Below are 13,311 nucleotides of genomic sequence, written 5' to 3'. Positions count from 1 at the left end.
AAACGAGCTTCATTTTTGGGCTATTCCTTTTGTTATGCACCAAAAATACAACCTACTTTGATTTTACATCTTTTTTTGTCAAATTAACAACCGAATGATTGTGCATGCACAGCCATTTCCCAGTTGTAACACAAGCGATATAGCTTTGTACATTGTAGCTTTTTCCTCTTGATCCCCTGAGCCAAAATAGGTGGGGGCAGTAAATAGTAATTCCTAACCATTGCTATCTATTCCAACCCCTTCCCAGCTGCTCTCAAGCTAAAGCAAATGGCATAGTGTCCGTTTGATCCAAAGTTGAGCTTCAAAGCACATATCCTATCCATCACCTAGACTGCTTACTTTCACCTTCGCAACATTACCTACTTTAATCCCCACTTCCATCAAAACCCTTCAAAAAAAACACAATATTCTTCAAAATCCCTCTGTCCACATCCTGTGTCCATCATCCTGCAACCTGCAGTGTCTCTCTGTTCTCTAACACATGAAATTCAAAATTCTCTTCATCTATTAATCCCTTCATGGCATTGACCCACCTACCTCTCTAACCTTAGTTAATCTGATGATCCCATCCCATGCCCTTCAACCTCCTGACTCTGGTCTCTTGTGCGTCCTCTCCTCCCTCCATTGGTGGCAAGATCTTCAGCCAACTCAGTCCTACACTCTAGAACTTCACTGCCTCGTTACTTCTCTCCCCACCCTTAAAAACCTTAGTAAAACCTTTCTAATCTATCTTGTTTTCAATCGCCTCTCCTAACTGTCCCACTAGTATTCAACGGCCTTATTTTCCTACATGAAGTGCCTTGAGAAATTTTGTAAATTAATAGGGCTAATTAAGTGTTGTTATTGATAAAATGAGTTGTTATTAATGAAATGAGCAACGGGCAAACTTAATTCTATCTGGAGAAATCAAGCCGTTGAATGCAGTTGGATCTGTGAGGCCAATGGAAATGCTAGCAAGACATGACTTAAGGGTATAACAATGTAAAAAGAGTCCATGAGAAATGGTCTCTAGTTCTCCCATTTACAACATCTGTATCATCTGCTATGTACATGGTGTACATGGACTCCTCTGACAAATCACATCATGAGGCTAGCATTGCAACAATAAACTGAAAATGAAGGTCCACAACAGAATTAGTGATGCAACCAATAATGGTTTTAATCCATTCACTAACATAATCAAAGATCTGGTCAACACTGTTAATGGTGAAACCGCTCGAGGAGGCGTAATGTCAAGTCTTTTTGATGCAAACACAGGGTGACAGCACTTTACAATTATCTGTCAGGAGCATGTCAGACTATGGAAAACATGAGACTGTAGAATTTAGCTACCATGCATAAAAAGAAAAATAGCCAGCAAAAGACATATTTGCTAATGAAATAGTTTGGTCAAATGTATCAAAAAATAAATTCAGGAGCAACTGAAGTAAAAGCACATCTAGTAAGATATGATCCTTCCTTGTCCATCTGCTCTAGCTTAAGTGAATGAGGAGACCAGCGGTGCCAAGCTGCATGGAAAAAATAAATCAGCAATGTTGGATTACATAAAAATCCAAAGCATGTCTCTTTAAAAGTTTCCCTGTGCTGATTCTATTTCCTTCACTGTGTAACTATTTTGCGAATTATTTTTTTTCAATATGTAATACTTTGTATTTGCTGCTATTAAATATCATTTGCAATTTATCTGCCCAGTTCCACAACAAAGCTAAATCCTTGTACAAAATAGTAACTGCATCTTCGGTCCCTGCTGCATTCCCTATCTTAAAGTCATCTGCAAATTTAACAAGCTTACAACTGGTTTCTGCACCCAGGTCACTTACGTAGATAAGAAACAGAGCCTAAGCAATGATGTATGCAGTGTGCCATTCAGCATCTTCATCAGTCTGATACTATGCCTTCCTGAGTACTCTCCGTTTACTATTTTTATAGTCCAATTTCTTTCCAATCTTACATTCTATCCTGGATTTCTGTGGATTTTAGTTTATTTAGTAGTCTTTCACATGATACTTTGTTGCTGGAAGTCCAAATAAAGTATATGGTAGGGACTTTCACAATCTATTTAATTCATGGAAAAATTCTTGGAAACTTTCTGCTTGGTAGCCTCAAATAGAAATAACGCTCCTACAAAATCTGGGTTTTAGATAGAGAGATAGTGAAAAAGGATGAGACTGAGAAAGGAAAATCTTCCTATGGCCTCACCACCCCCTGTCTATGTAACCTCCTCCAGCCCTATCACGCACCACCAACCCCCCCACCCGACTCCACCACTTGAACTCTCTGCTCCTCTGACTCCTACCTCTTGTGTCTGCTCTCCCCCTCCCTTCCTTCACCATTGGTGGCCATTATTTCAGATACATAGGCCCCACACTATGGAATTTCCTGCCTTTCAACCTCCCTCTCCTCCCTTAAGATCCTCCTTAAAACCCTTTGACCGTTCTTTTGGTCATCCCTCCTTACCTCTAATTCTTTGGCTTGGCATCCAAACTTCTTCAAGCCTCTTTAAAGCACTTGATATATTTTTCTAAATTAACAGCACTATATAAGTGCAAGCTTTTGTTGATCTATATAGAATTGAACGCCATTGTTGACAATGTCACAGTGGCAAGATTCATCTGGCAGCCATGAACTCTCAGCACTGAAGAACATAAGAGTCCTTGATGCTGGTCACTGTTAACCTTTGGCTGTTTTTTCCCTGCTTTATTTTCTCTTTAAGGCCATTTAGGCAGCACAGGTTGCTTTTTTAAAAATTTGTTCATGGGATGTGAGCTTCGCTGGCAAGGCCAACATTTATTGCCCTTCCCTTATTGCCCTTGAGAAGGTAGTGTTACCATATGATCAGAAGAGCTAGCTTTCTTTCTTTTGTATGCTTGTGCTGAAAAGGGAAACAAGAAAGTTCCTTGCTTGGTGCTGACCAACATCAACACCTAATGGAAAACCAAGAAACACAAGAATCTGGACAGGCCAGATTAATTAGCAGAATGTTCGATGCTTTGTCTTGACTAATCTAACCTACTCCTGTAGAGAAGCTGAAGACTTTGTCCCAAAGTTTTGGTGACAGAAAATCTGACAGAAGGAGCAAAGAACTTTTAACTGGGAAAAAAACAAATTGGCACTATGGTGCAGGTCCTGGGCATTTTTAATATTAGAGCAGGAGACTATATAGAAGAAATTCAACTTCCTTCTGCCATTTTTTGGGCATGAAATCATGATTGGGGGGACCAAATTCGGGTCCCGATTTCCCACAGCCAATCTCACCTGGAAGTATGCCGAATGCTAAATTGGTAGCTGGCAACTTTTAGGTGTGCAGGGTGCCCACTTGAAACAGATGTTAGACACCCTGCATTTGCAATTAGGGGTACTAATGCCAGTTGTAGAACCACAATTGAAATTAGTGTACAAATGGGTGGAACCCAGTTGTTCCAGGTCTTGAGCGGCCTAAGCAGCGGTCCTTAGAGGGATCACTGGAGTTCATTCATAAAGGCTAAAAGTAACTTTTTAATAATTACATTTCTGTGGAACCAGGAGGAGCAAGAGTGGTTCAAGGCAAATGAAGTGAAAGGCCTAATTTTGATCAGATTTCATGCCGCCGGGGAACAGCGCACAAAGCAATCACTTCGCTGACTTGCCTCCCGTTCTGGGTGCAAGTCCAATTTCTTGGCCTATAGGTGTAGCATTGCCTATGTGGAACATATCAGGATGTCATTTTCCATTAGTGCACTCAACATGTGGTTTCACCCAAAACTATCCAGCAAGGCTATAATCCTATGGTGTGTGTAGGATATGAAATGAAGAAAGCACATTTTCAATTAACCTGAAAAACACTTTCCTAATCTAGGAACAGGAGTAGGCCATTCAGCACCTTGAGTCTGTTCCGCCATTCAATTAGATCATGGCTGATCTGTACCTTAACTCCATCTACCCACCTTGGTGACATAACCCTTAATACCCGTGCCTAATAAAAACCTATCAATCATAGTTTTTAAATTTTCAGTTGACCTAACCTCAGCAGTTTTTTGGAGGAAGAGAGTTCCAGATTTTCACTACCCTTTGTGTGAAGAAGTGCTTCCTGACATCACCCCTGTACAGCCTAGCTCTAATTTTAAGGTTATGTCCCTTTGTTCTGGACTCCACCACTAGAGGAAATAGTTTCTCTCTATCGACCCTACTAATCCTTTAATCATCTTAAACGCCTCAATTAGATCACCTCATAATCTTCTATACTCAAGGGAATACAAGTCCAGTTTATGCAACCTGTCCTCATAATTTAACCCTTTTAGCCCCAATATCATTCTGGTGAATCTGCACTGCACCCCCTCCAAGGTTAATATATCTCTAAGCTGAGGCTAAATGATTCTTAGTTTTGGTTATAGTTTTTTTCCCATCTGAATTGTGTTAAGAATTTTGTATACCATAAAAGCAGAAAATATAGCACCCCACCCCAGAAAATGGAGTGTAATAATAAAACCAGTTTGAAAAATGTATGGGATTTCTAAGTGGAAAGAATTTTACTGCGGAAATATCCAAGTAAGGAAAATGTCTAAATGAATTATTTCATACATAATAGTCTCAGCTACATATTTCAAAAACTTCTACTTTATCAGAATTGAATTAGCCCCAACACAGAGAACAAGTTGTTTGTCTCACTTCTTAGTTAAGGATTGTGCATGAGATGGAGAGAAAGAAAAGGTCCTAAATGTTAGGTATCATGTAATTTCTTAATCTTTCTGTTTCTATACTCCTCCTTTCTATCTTATCTTTTTATGCTGGCTATTTTATTTGGTTAATATTGATGCATTGTACACAATTCACAAAACTGAAGAAACTTTTTAAATAGTCCGGGGTGGCATGCAGGCTTCAATCAGGATCTCCCAACAGTTCCCACCAGAAAGTGAGCTTTCAGCCATATTTTGCTGTGATTTTCAAACAACCAGAAAGGTTTTTGTTACATAAATGTTTTTGTCTGTTGTGGCTAGAAAATTACTGCATTGTATTTTCTGTAATGTATAGTTTTTCAGCTCCATTACAATTTCAAAATAGTAGTCCTCATAAGTAAGCCTCATCTCTCTACGATCCATAAATTGTATCTTTTCGGTAATCTGCCCTTCTAGAGTTGCACGAATGCACAATTAACTATCACCTATTAGCAGTAATTTGCTTGCTGGATTAAACAGTCTCACAATACACTGTCACACTCACTTCCGAATGGCAGATACGAGACTCAAAACAGATTTTATAGTACCTTTTGACTATATCTGTCATGGGGCTGTGCATCTACACTCCTGCTGCTCTGCATCAGAACCAAGTGAAGGAGTGCAGTGATGCTCAGGTGGCCCCTATCCATGCTCTCAACACTTCAATCCATGCTTTTCTTCATGGATTGAAAGGCTGAGGAGATGCTAGACCCCAAAGCCAAAGCAACTGTCTGAGCTCCCAGCAAAGCTGTTAGAGCTTCCACTAAAGGCTCCATCATTGTGGATCCCACTGCAGTGTTCATAGAGCTGACCAGTCACTCAATGGATAACTGCATAGTCTCAATGCAGTGTTGGATGACCCCACATAAGCTCGAGCTGGGACTTTCTTGCTCCCTTCTATTGTGCCTCTCTACACGCTGGTAGGCTGCCCAGTGCATTTAAAAGGTTCTCGTTTATAGGGACCAGTCTTTGAATGTTGGCTGTTTCCTCAAGATATTCATTCGTGCCTATTGCAGCAGGGCTAAGATGCAAGCTCTTCCTCCAGAAAGATGCTTCCTGGGCCATCCCATCCCCCTACACATGCTCCTGAGCACTACTGCTTGGCGAGTCTCCGAGGGCAAACCCCTCTAGCCTATCCTCTACAGTACACGTAGTGCCAGTCTCTGAACTGCTGCTTGCTAAAGGTCAAGCAATGCTGTGTCATCTTGAGTGATGCTTTCTGCCAGATCCTCAGCATCTGGGCACTTTTTATTTTCTTGACCTGAAAGGGACGAGGGGGACAAGGATTAGCATTTACTGTAGTCTGAAGGATAAGCAGGCAGATGAGTGGCTGCTTAGAAACCCTGGTCAGACCATTGAACTTCTTCCTGCATTGCAGCCATGTTCTGGGGGTGATGCTCCTGGTCTAATGCACTCTGCCACCTATATCTACAACTGTTAAGCAGCTTGGTGGGATACCTTCCTGCCACTTGGTGGGATGAGGACATCCCTCCTCCTGCTGAACTCCTCCTCCAGTGCTGCATTTGAGAAGCGAGGGGGACCTTAAAACTTCTCCTTGGCCTGCCATATCTTGAATGACCTTCCAGTTGTCTGCAGCCAAAATGCACCTCCCCTTTAAAGAGGTGCAGGCTGCCTTTTAAATATTGTCAGGGACGCCCAATATTCAAGGCCCCGATTAGGCAAGCTGCCAATCAACAGCGGGACTAGGGTTGGCACTCCGCCTATTGAGAGAACTGCCAGCGCAGTGCCAATTCTGGGCCCACACAAATTTCTACCCACGAGACCAGGAATGTCTCAGGTTCATGCGTCAGTCTATATTCAGTTGATCCCAGCAGCAATATGTGCATTTCAATTAGCCTCAGCATTCATGAGCTGAAGAGGTGAAAAATGGCATGGGTTTCCACTCCTGATTGCTAGTCAAAGACCTGTGTTGTGGGAAGTGTTCAGTGAAGACAGAATTGGCCTCAGCTATGATCCCCTCCAATGGTCATGCACCATTCTAAAAATCACTATTGAGACTCACACATAAAGAACAACTATTTTGTTGAGGTACCAGAAGACACAACGTACCCACTGAACCATATCCCAACAAGCAGTCAAGATTTCTTTTGCTATAGAGGAATGCAAAACTCTAAAGTGTTAAACAACTGGTCTTACTTCAATGCTTGATGTCTCAATATCAACATTCTTCAGTAGTTCTGCTAGTCGTCTTTTTTCATCATCAGTCAGCAGCACCGGGTTCTTTGCCTCCTTTGCCAACTGCAAACATTAGTAATTAGTTATTAACAACTTGGGCTCATGATAGAAAAATTCAAAGCCAAAGCAACTATCTGAGCTCCCAACGAATATATATGAATACCAAACATTGCCAATTGTAAGCCAAAGACAACTACGTTCATGCAACTCTAAAATGGCAATGAAAGGGGAGGCATGTAATGAGGCCATTGAGCCATCAACAATTGATCAAACACCTATAAATATCAAAATAATGAGGTACTGCTGCAGTCAACAACAATTCTGCTTAAGATTGTGCAGAGACAGAAATAATTTCACATACCTCAATATTCTTCGTAACAAAATCTTTAACTTTGATCTTTTTTTGGGTGAACATTTGGTTCCCTGTATCTTTGTTTTGGACATTTTTGGAGCTGGCTTCTGAAGACAATTTAACTCCTTCAGCATTGCCTTGGTAGTCTGACAAGAAAACAAACAGTGTAGGCATTTATCGAACAATTTCCTGTCACCTGCTTCAACTCGATGCATAAAATAATACATCACATCCTGCTCCAATCCTAATAGATGAGTAACCAGTATGCCAATAAATTTCATGTTTTGAATCAGGATTGCTGTAAATGGCAAGAAAGCAACAAACGTGCAAATCTGCAAACCACTTAAAAATACATTCAGCGATTTACTCCACAAAAAAAAAGACACTTCAAACATGATTTCTACAAAATACATTTGACCTCTATCAATGTAAAATGATCTCTGAAGTTTGGGAGTGAAACACCCGTCTTTCGTATGATGATCATTAAAAAGTAAGTAAAAACTACATCTTAAACGAATCAAGATTTTATATTTCATTCTTATTTGGATCAGAAACTCCACACAAACTGCAAAAGTATATTAATAAATTGGAATTCCTTACTTGAATCAAACGCTATAACAACTTGCATTTACATAGTGCCTTTAATGTAGAAAAATGTCTCAAGGCATTTGGCAGAGCTATAATAAAAGAAAGGACTCAGCCAAAGAAGGAGGTATTAGGAGGGTGACCAAAAACTTGAGCAACGAGGTGGATTTTAAGGAGGGTATTAAAGGAGAGAGGTGGAGAGATGGAGGGAATTAGGGAGGGAATTTCAGAGCTTGGGGTCTAGGCAACTGAAGGCATGCCGCCAATGATGGAATGAAGGGAGGGGATTGCAGAAGAGGCCAGAATCCGAGGAACAGAGAGTTTGGAGGAGGGGATGCTGGAGGAGGTTACAGATAGGAAGTGGCAAGACCATGAAGGGATTTAACCACAAGAATGAGGCGTTGGGGAATCAGAAGCCAAGGGCAGGAGTGATGGGTGAGCAGAACTTGGAGCCGGATAGAATGACTGCAGAGTTTTGGATGTTTATGGATGATAGAGGACGGGAGGCTGGACAAGGAGCATTGGAATAGTTGAGTCAGGAGGTGACAAAGGTATGGATGAGAGGTTTAGCAGCAGATTGACTGATGTAGGGATGGAGGCGGGCGACATTGCACAGGTGGAGACAGACGGTCTTTGTGATGGAGATGATATGGGGTTGAAAACTCAGTTCAGGGTTGACTCGGACGCCGAGGTTGTGAACAGTCTAGGACAGTGGCCAGGGAGAGGGATGGAATCATTGGCAAGGAGGCCAAAGACAATGGATGAAATTGCAGCTCATCCAAGACTGGTTATTGGATAAGTGTCTGACAACACAGAAGCAGTGGAGAGGTCGAGAGAGGCAGTAAAGTGGCAGAGCTGGGTGTTGGTAGCAGCTTTCCTATGTATGCTGACATGTCAGCAGATGATGTTGCTAAGGGGCAGCACGAAGGTGAGAAAGAGGAAGGAGACAAGGATAGATCCTTGGGGATCTATGGAGGTAATGGTACGGGGGCAGGAGAAGCCATTAATGGACATCCTCTGGCTACGACTGGATAGGTGGCAGAGTGCATTAGACCAAATGAGGGCAGTCTCACTGAGCTGGACAATGGAGGAGAGGCATTGGAGTGTGGTGTGGTCAAATGTGTCTAAGGCTGCAGGTAAGTCGAGGAAGGATAATGCATCACAAACACAGATGCAGGATGTCATTTGTAAGCTTTTTTTTTTAAAAGGGGCATTTCAGTATCTTGGCAGGAGCAGAAACGTGACTGGAGAGATTCAAATATAGAGTTGTGGGAAGAAATGGCACGGATTGGGAGGAACAACACTTTCAAGAAAAGAGAGATCGGAAATGGGGCAGTAGTTTGCAAGGAGAGACAGCTTGAGGGTGGGTTTTTTGAAGAAGGGAGTGACAACAACAGTTTTGAAAGGAAGTGGGACAATGCTTGAGCAGAAGGAACCAATTGCAATGTCAGTTGGTGTGGCAGCAAAAAAGGCAATTTGGGTGGTCAACAGTTTAGTTAGAATGGGGTCACAGGAGCAGAAGGTGAATCTCACAGATAAGATGGGCATGAAGAGGGCATGAAGGGAGCTAAAAGAGAAACAAGTGGAAGACATGGGTTTAGGGCTAAGGAGAGGTGGAGCAGCAGAGGCAGCTGAATGGATGGTCTCAATCTTAGTGGCAAAAAAAGTCATTGAGCTCCTCACATTTGTTATTGGAGGTGAGGGTGAAGAGGGCAAGGGAGAGGGGTTTAAAGAGACAGTTGGCAGTGAAGAAAAGCAGTGGGTTACCTTTATTCTTCAGGATGATCTTGGAGTAGGGGGCTGTTTTGGTAGAAGAGAGTGAGCCCCACATGCACTTAAATATCAACAACATCTAAGGTGACTAAGAGCTTCACTGTGGGGATAGCTAGGATTTCCCACATTCTGCATTCCAAAATGCTGGCCACGCCTCCACTATTGGAAGGGAGCTATTATGGCTCTTCTTTACCCCTAGTAGCCAGTTACAAAGCAGTGTTGGTAAACACCTGAATGCAGGTTGTTTTATGGAACATGACACAGGAAAAGGTGAAAAAATATTTTAGATAGAAAGATTATACTGTGGCTAGTACAAGTATGAGATATTAATGAACTTGCTGGGATGGTAATAATGTAATGAAGTTGTATTTTCTGAATGTCAGGATAGAAATTGATTTACTGTTTTGCAAGGTAGCAGGTGCATCGCTCAAAACTGAACTGTTGTTCCCTCAGGACCCTTCAGGTTACACAATTTTTAAAATGAGTTTACAGTGAGGGTAAAGGTGCATCTCAAATCGATTAAAATTGCAATGCAAAGCTGTCGTAGAAATTTGACTGACCATGTCCTCGAAAGATAAGGGTTATTTCACAGAGTGTCTTTCTGCCATTTATGAAGCAAGATATTAAAATTACGGGTATTTTTTTTAAAAAGACAGACAGAGAGCTTTAAGGAGGAAATTCCAGAGCTTAGGGCCTAGGCTACTGAAGGCACATGTGCTAATGGTGGGGCTAAGGGAGTGGGAGATTCACAAGAGGCCAGAATTGGGGGAACACAGAGTTCTTGATGGAGGTTACAGAGATAGAGAAGCGCAAGGCCATGGAGGGATTTGAACACATGGATGAAAATTTTAAAATCGAGACGCTGGTGGACTGGGAGCACAGGAGTGACGGGTGAGCGGGACTTGGTGCAGGTTAGGATTCGAGCAACGGAGTTTTTGAATGAGGACAAGTTTATCGAGAGTGAAAGATGGCAGGGCCGCCAGGTGTGCATTGGAATATTAGAGTGTGGAGGTAACAAAAAGGTAAATTCAGTATAGTACTCTTTGCAGACCCCAAGGATGCCCTCTGAAGAACCTTTTAGAGAGTATGAACACTGTTCCTTTGGACTAATGCTACTCTTGATCAAGATTGATAACAGAATTTGGCCAACAGAAAAGTGATTTGGGGTCATTCTTGTCTAACTACCCACCCTTGTGGATGAATGCAACCGACTGATTCAGTTTCACGTCCCTAATGACGCTCATGGCATCACTACATGCTGTATCATAAGCTAGCTTTGCAGGAGCTTCTGAACTTTCTAAGGAGGGTTTAAGTACCATTGTAAAGGCCTTCTGCTTTCACTAACAGCTCTCCTTCCCTTTGCAATTGGCAGGGTGCTGCTCAGTAGATTAGTGGCTAATAGGTTCAACCTTCATTTTGCTGATCACTTCAGCTGCAGAGATAAGGAAATCATGAGCCACATCAGCTGTCATCAATTCCACCATATAGGCAGTCACACAAACCCTCAGTCCCAGGCTTTGTGGTTGAAAATATCCTCTTTGTGGCAGAGAGCCTTAGTCTGATCACTTGTAGCAGTGATGCCATCAGCAACTTTATGTTGGCAGTCACCCCTCATCATGAGCACACCCTCTTGCCCAAGACTGTTAAAAGCTGCCTTTTAATCTCAACCCCTTAGAACTAAACACTGATACCAATCAGAATTTTTATTAAAAATGTAAAATTTTGAACATTTAACTTTTACTTGCCCAATCATGCGTACTTCCCGAATTACCTCTATTCCTCCCATTAAGCTAGTTGAGAAAATTAATAAAGTTCACCCAACCAAGGCAGACAAGTTTGGGTAATAAGCAACCCAAAAACGTCAAACCATGCCCTTCTGATTGGGAATCAAGAACTAACCAGGCCACCTTATCTACTAAAATAATGCACGATTTCAACACTGGAAAAACACTTAACATATTGGTCCCACAATTATTACTTTTTGGGTTAATCTGAAGAAAAATAAGATTTGTCTAGGAGAAAAAGAAACAGTGCTCAATGGTTCTGTAATCTATTTTTCCACTACTGTTAAAATAAAAAAATTCTAATTCTGCAACTAACAGAAAATGAAATTACAGTGAAAACTTCTTTAAAGGTCATGTGGTTAGATGTGGCCTTTTGTTATCAGTCCGGGGATATATTAATTATACAAATTTATAATTTTATTACGAGACCTTTTTAAGTGAGTTCTGAAAGTAGCAGTTATTGATGATTTCAGTAAACAACCAGCAAAGGGAAAAAAGGAAGTGGTTTAGCAATGTTCTACTGCCATCTGTTGTTAAAGATAAAAGGTACAACATATAATTGTATACAAATAGCAATTGGTCTTTGATTAAGACAATACTGGTTATCTGATCAATTCTAGATGATATTATGCAATGAAGAAGTAGATTACACAAGATTAGACAAGCATGCAGCAAAGGCAGAGTGGTTTTGATGGGGGATTTTAACTTTCATATTGATTGGGATAAGCAGACAAGCTCATGTTAGAAAGGTAGCGAATTTCTTCAGCGTGTTCCAGACAGCTTTCTGCAACAATATGTCCTAGAACCAACAAGGGGGCAGGCCATATTTGATTTAATAATGAGTAATGAGCCAGATTTAGTTAATCATAGAAAGTTACGGCACAGAAGAAGGCCATTTGGCCCATCGTGTCCGTATTGGAGGCCGATAAAGAGCTATCCAGCTTAATCCCACTTTCCAGCATTTAGTCCGTAGCCCTGTAGATTGCAGCACTGCAAGTGCACATCCAAGTACTTTTTTAAATGAGTTGAGGGTTTCTGCCTCTACCATCCTTTCTGGCAGTGAGTTCCAGACCTCCACCACTCTCTAGGTGAAAAAATTTCACCTCAGCTCCCCTCTAATCCTTCTACCAATTACTTTAAAATCTATGCCCCCCGATCACTGACCCCTCTGCTAAGGGAAATAGGTCCACCCTATCCACTCTATCAAGGTCCCTCATAATTTTATACACCTCAATTAAATCTCCCCTCAGCCTCCTTTTTCCAAAGAAAACCCCAGTTTATCCAATCTTTACTCATAGCTAAAATTCTCCAGTCCTGGCAACATCCTCATAAATCTCCTCTGTCCCCTCTCCAGTGCAATCACATCTTTCCTGTAATGTGGTGACCAGAACTATACGCAAGCTGTAGCCAAACTAATGTTTTATACAGTTCTAGCATAACCTGCCTGCTCTTATATTTTATGCCTTGGTAAATAAAGGAAAGTATCCCGTATGCCTTCTTAACCACCTTATTTACCTGTCCTGCTACCTTCAGGGATCTGTGGACATGCACTCCAAGGTCCCTCACTTCTTCTACACCTCTCAGTATCGTCCCATTTATTGTGTATTCCCTTGCCTTGTTTACCCTCCCCAAATGTATTACCTCACACTTCTCCAGATTGAATTCCATTTGCCACTTTTCTGCCCACCTGACCAGTCCATTGATATCTTCCTGCAGCCTACAGCTTTCCTCTTCACCATCAACCACACGCCCAATTTAAGTATCTGCAAACTTCCTGATCATGCCCCTACATTCAAGTCCAAATCATTAATATATACCCACAAAAGGCAAGGGACCTAGTACTGAGCCCTGTGAAGCCCACTGGAAAAAGCCTTCCAGTCACAAAAACACCCATCGACCATTATCCTTTGCTTTCTGCCACAAAGTCAAT

The 13,311-nt window shown here is 41.6% G+C and overlaps 1 protein-coding gene across 1 annotated transcript in view; it reads right to left on the bottom strand.

Moving 5' to 3' along the window:
* fsip1 (fibrous sheath interacting protein 1) overlaps positions 1 to 13,311 on the bottom strand; it is a 471,059-nt gene that overhangs the window by 409,594 nt on the left and 48,154 nt on the right. Inside the window, exons 9-10 of the mRNA XM_067992167.1 lie at positions 7,249 to 7,385; positions 6,849 to 6,950 (exon numbers count right to left, since the gene is read on the bottom strand). Coding sequence (XP_067848268.1) covers positions 6,849 to 6,950; positions 7,249 to 7,385 — 239 coding nt within the window. The remainder of the gene's footprint in view (positions 1 to 6,848; positions 6,951 to 7,248; positions 7,386 to 13,311) is intronic.

The sequence above is a fragment of the Heptranchias perlo genome, chromosome 10 (genome assembly GCF_035084215.1).
Source record: "Heptranchias perlo isolate sHepPer1 chromosome 10, sHepPer1.hap1, whole genome shotgun sequence".
In the NCBI taxonomy this organism is placed as follows: domain Eukaryota; kingdom Metazoa; phylum Chordata; class Chondrichthyes; order Hexanchiformes; family Hexanchidae; genus Heptranchias; species Heptranchias perlo.
The sequence above is the reverse complement of the archived record's forward strand: the minus strand, read 5'-3'. Positions and strand labels throughout refer to the sequence as shown.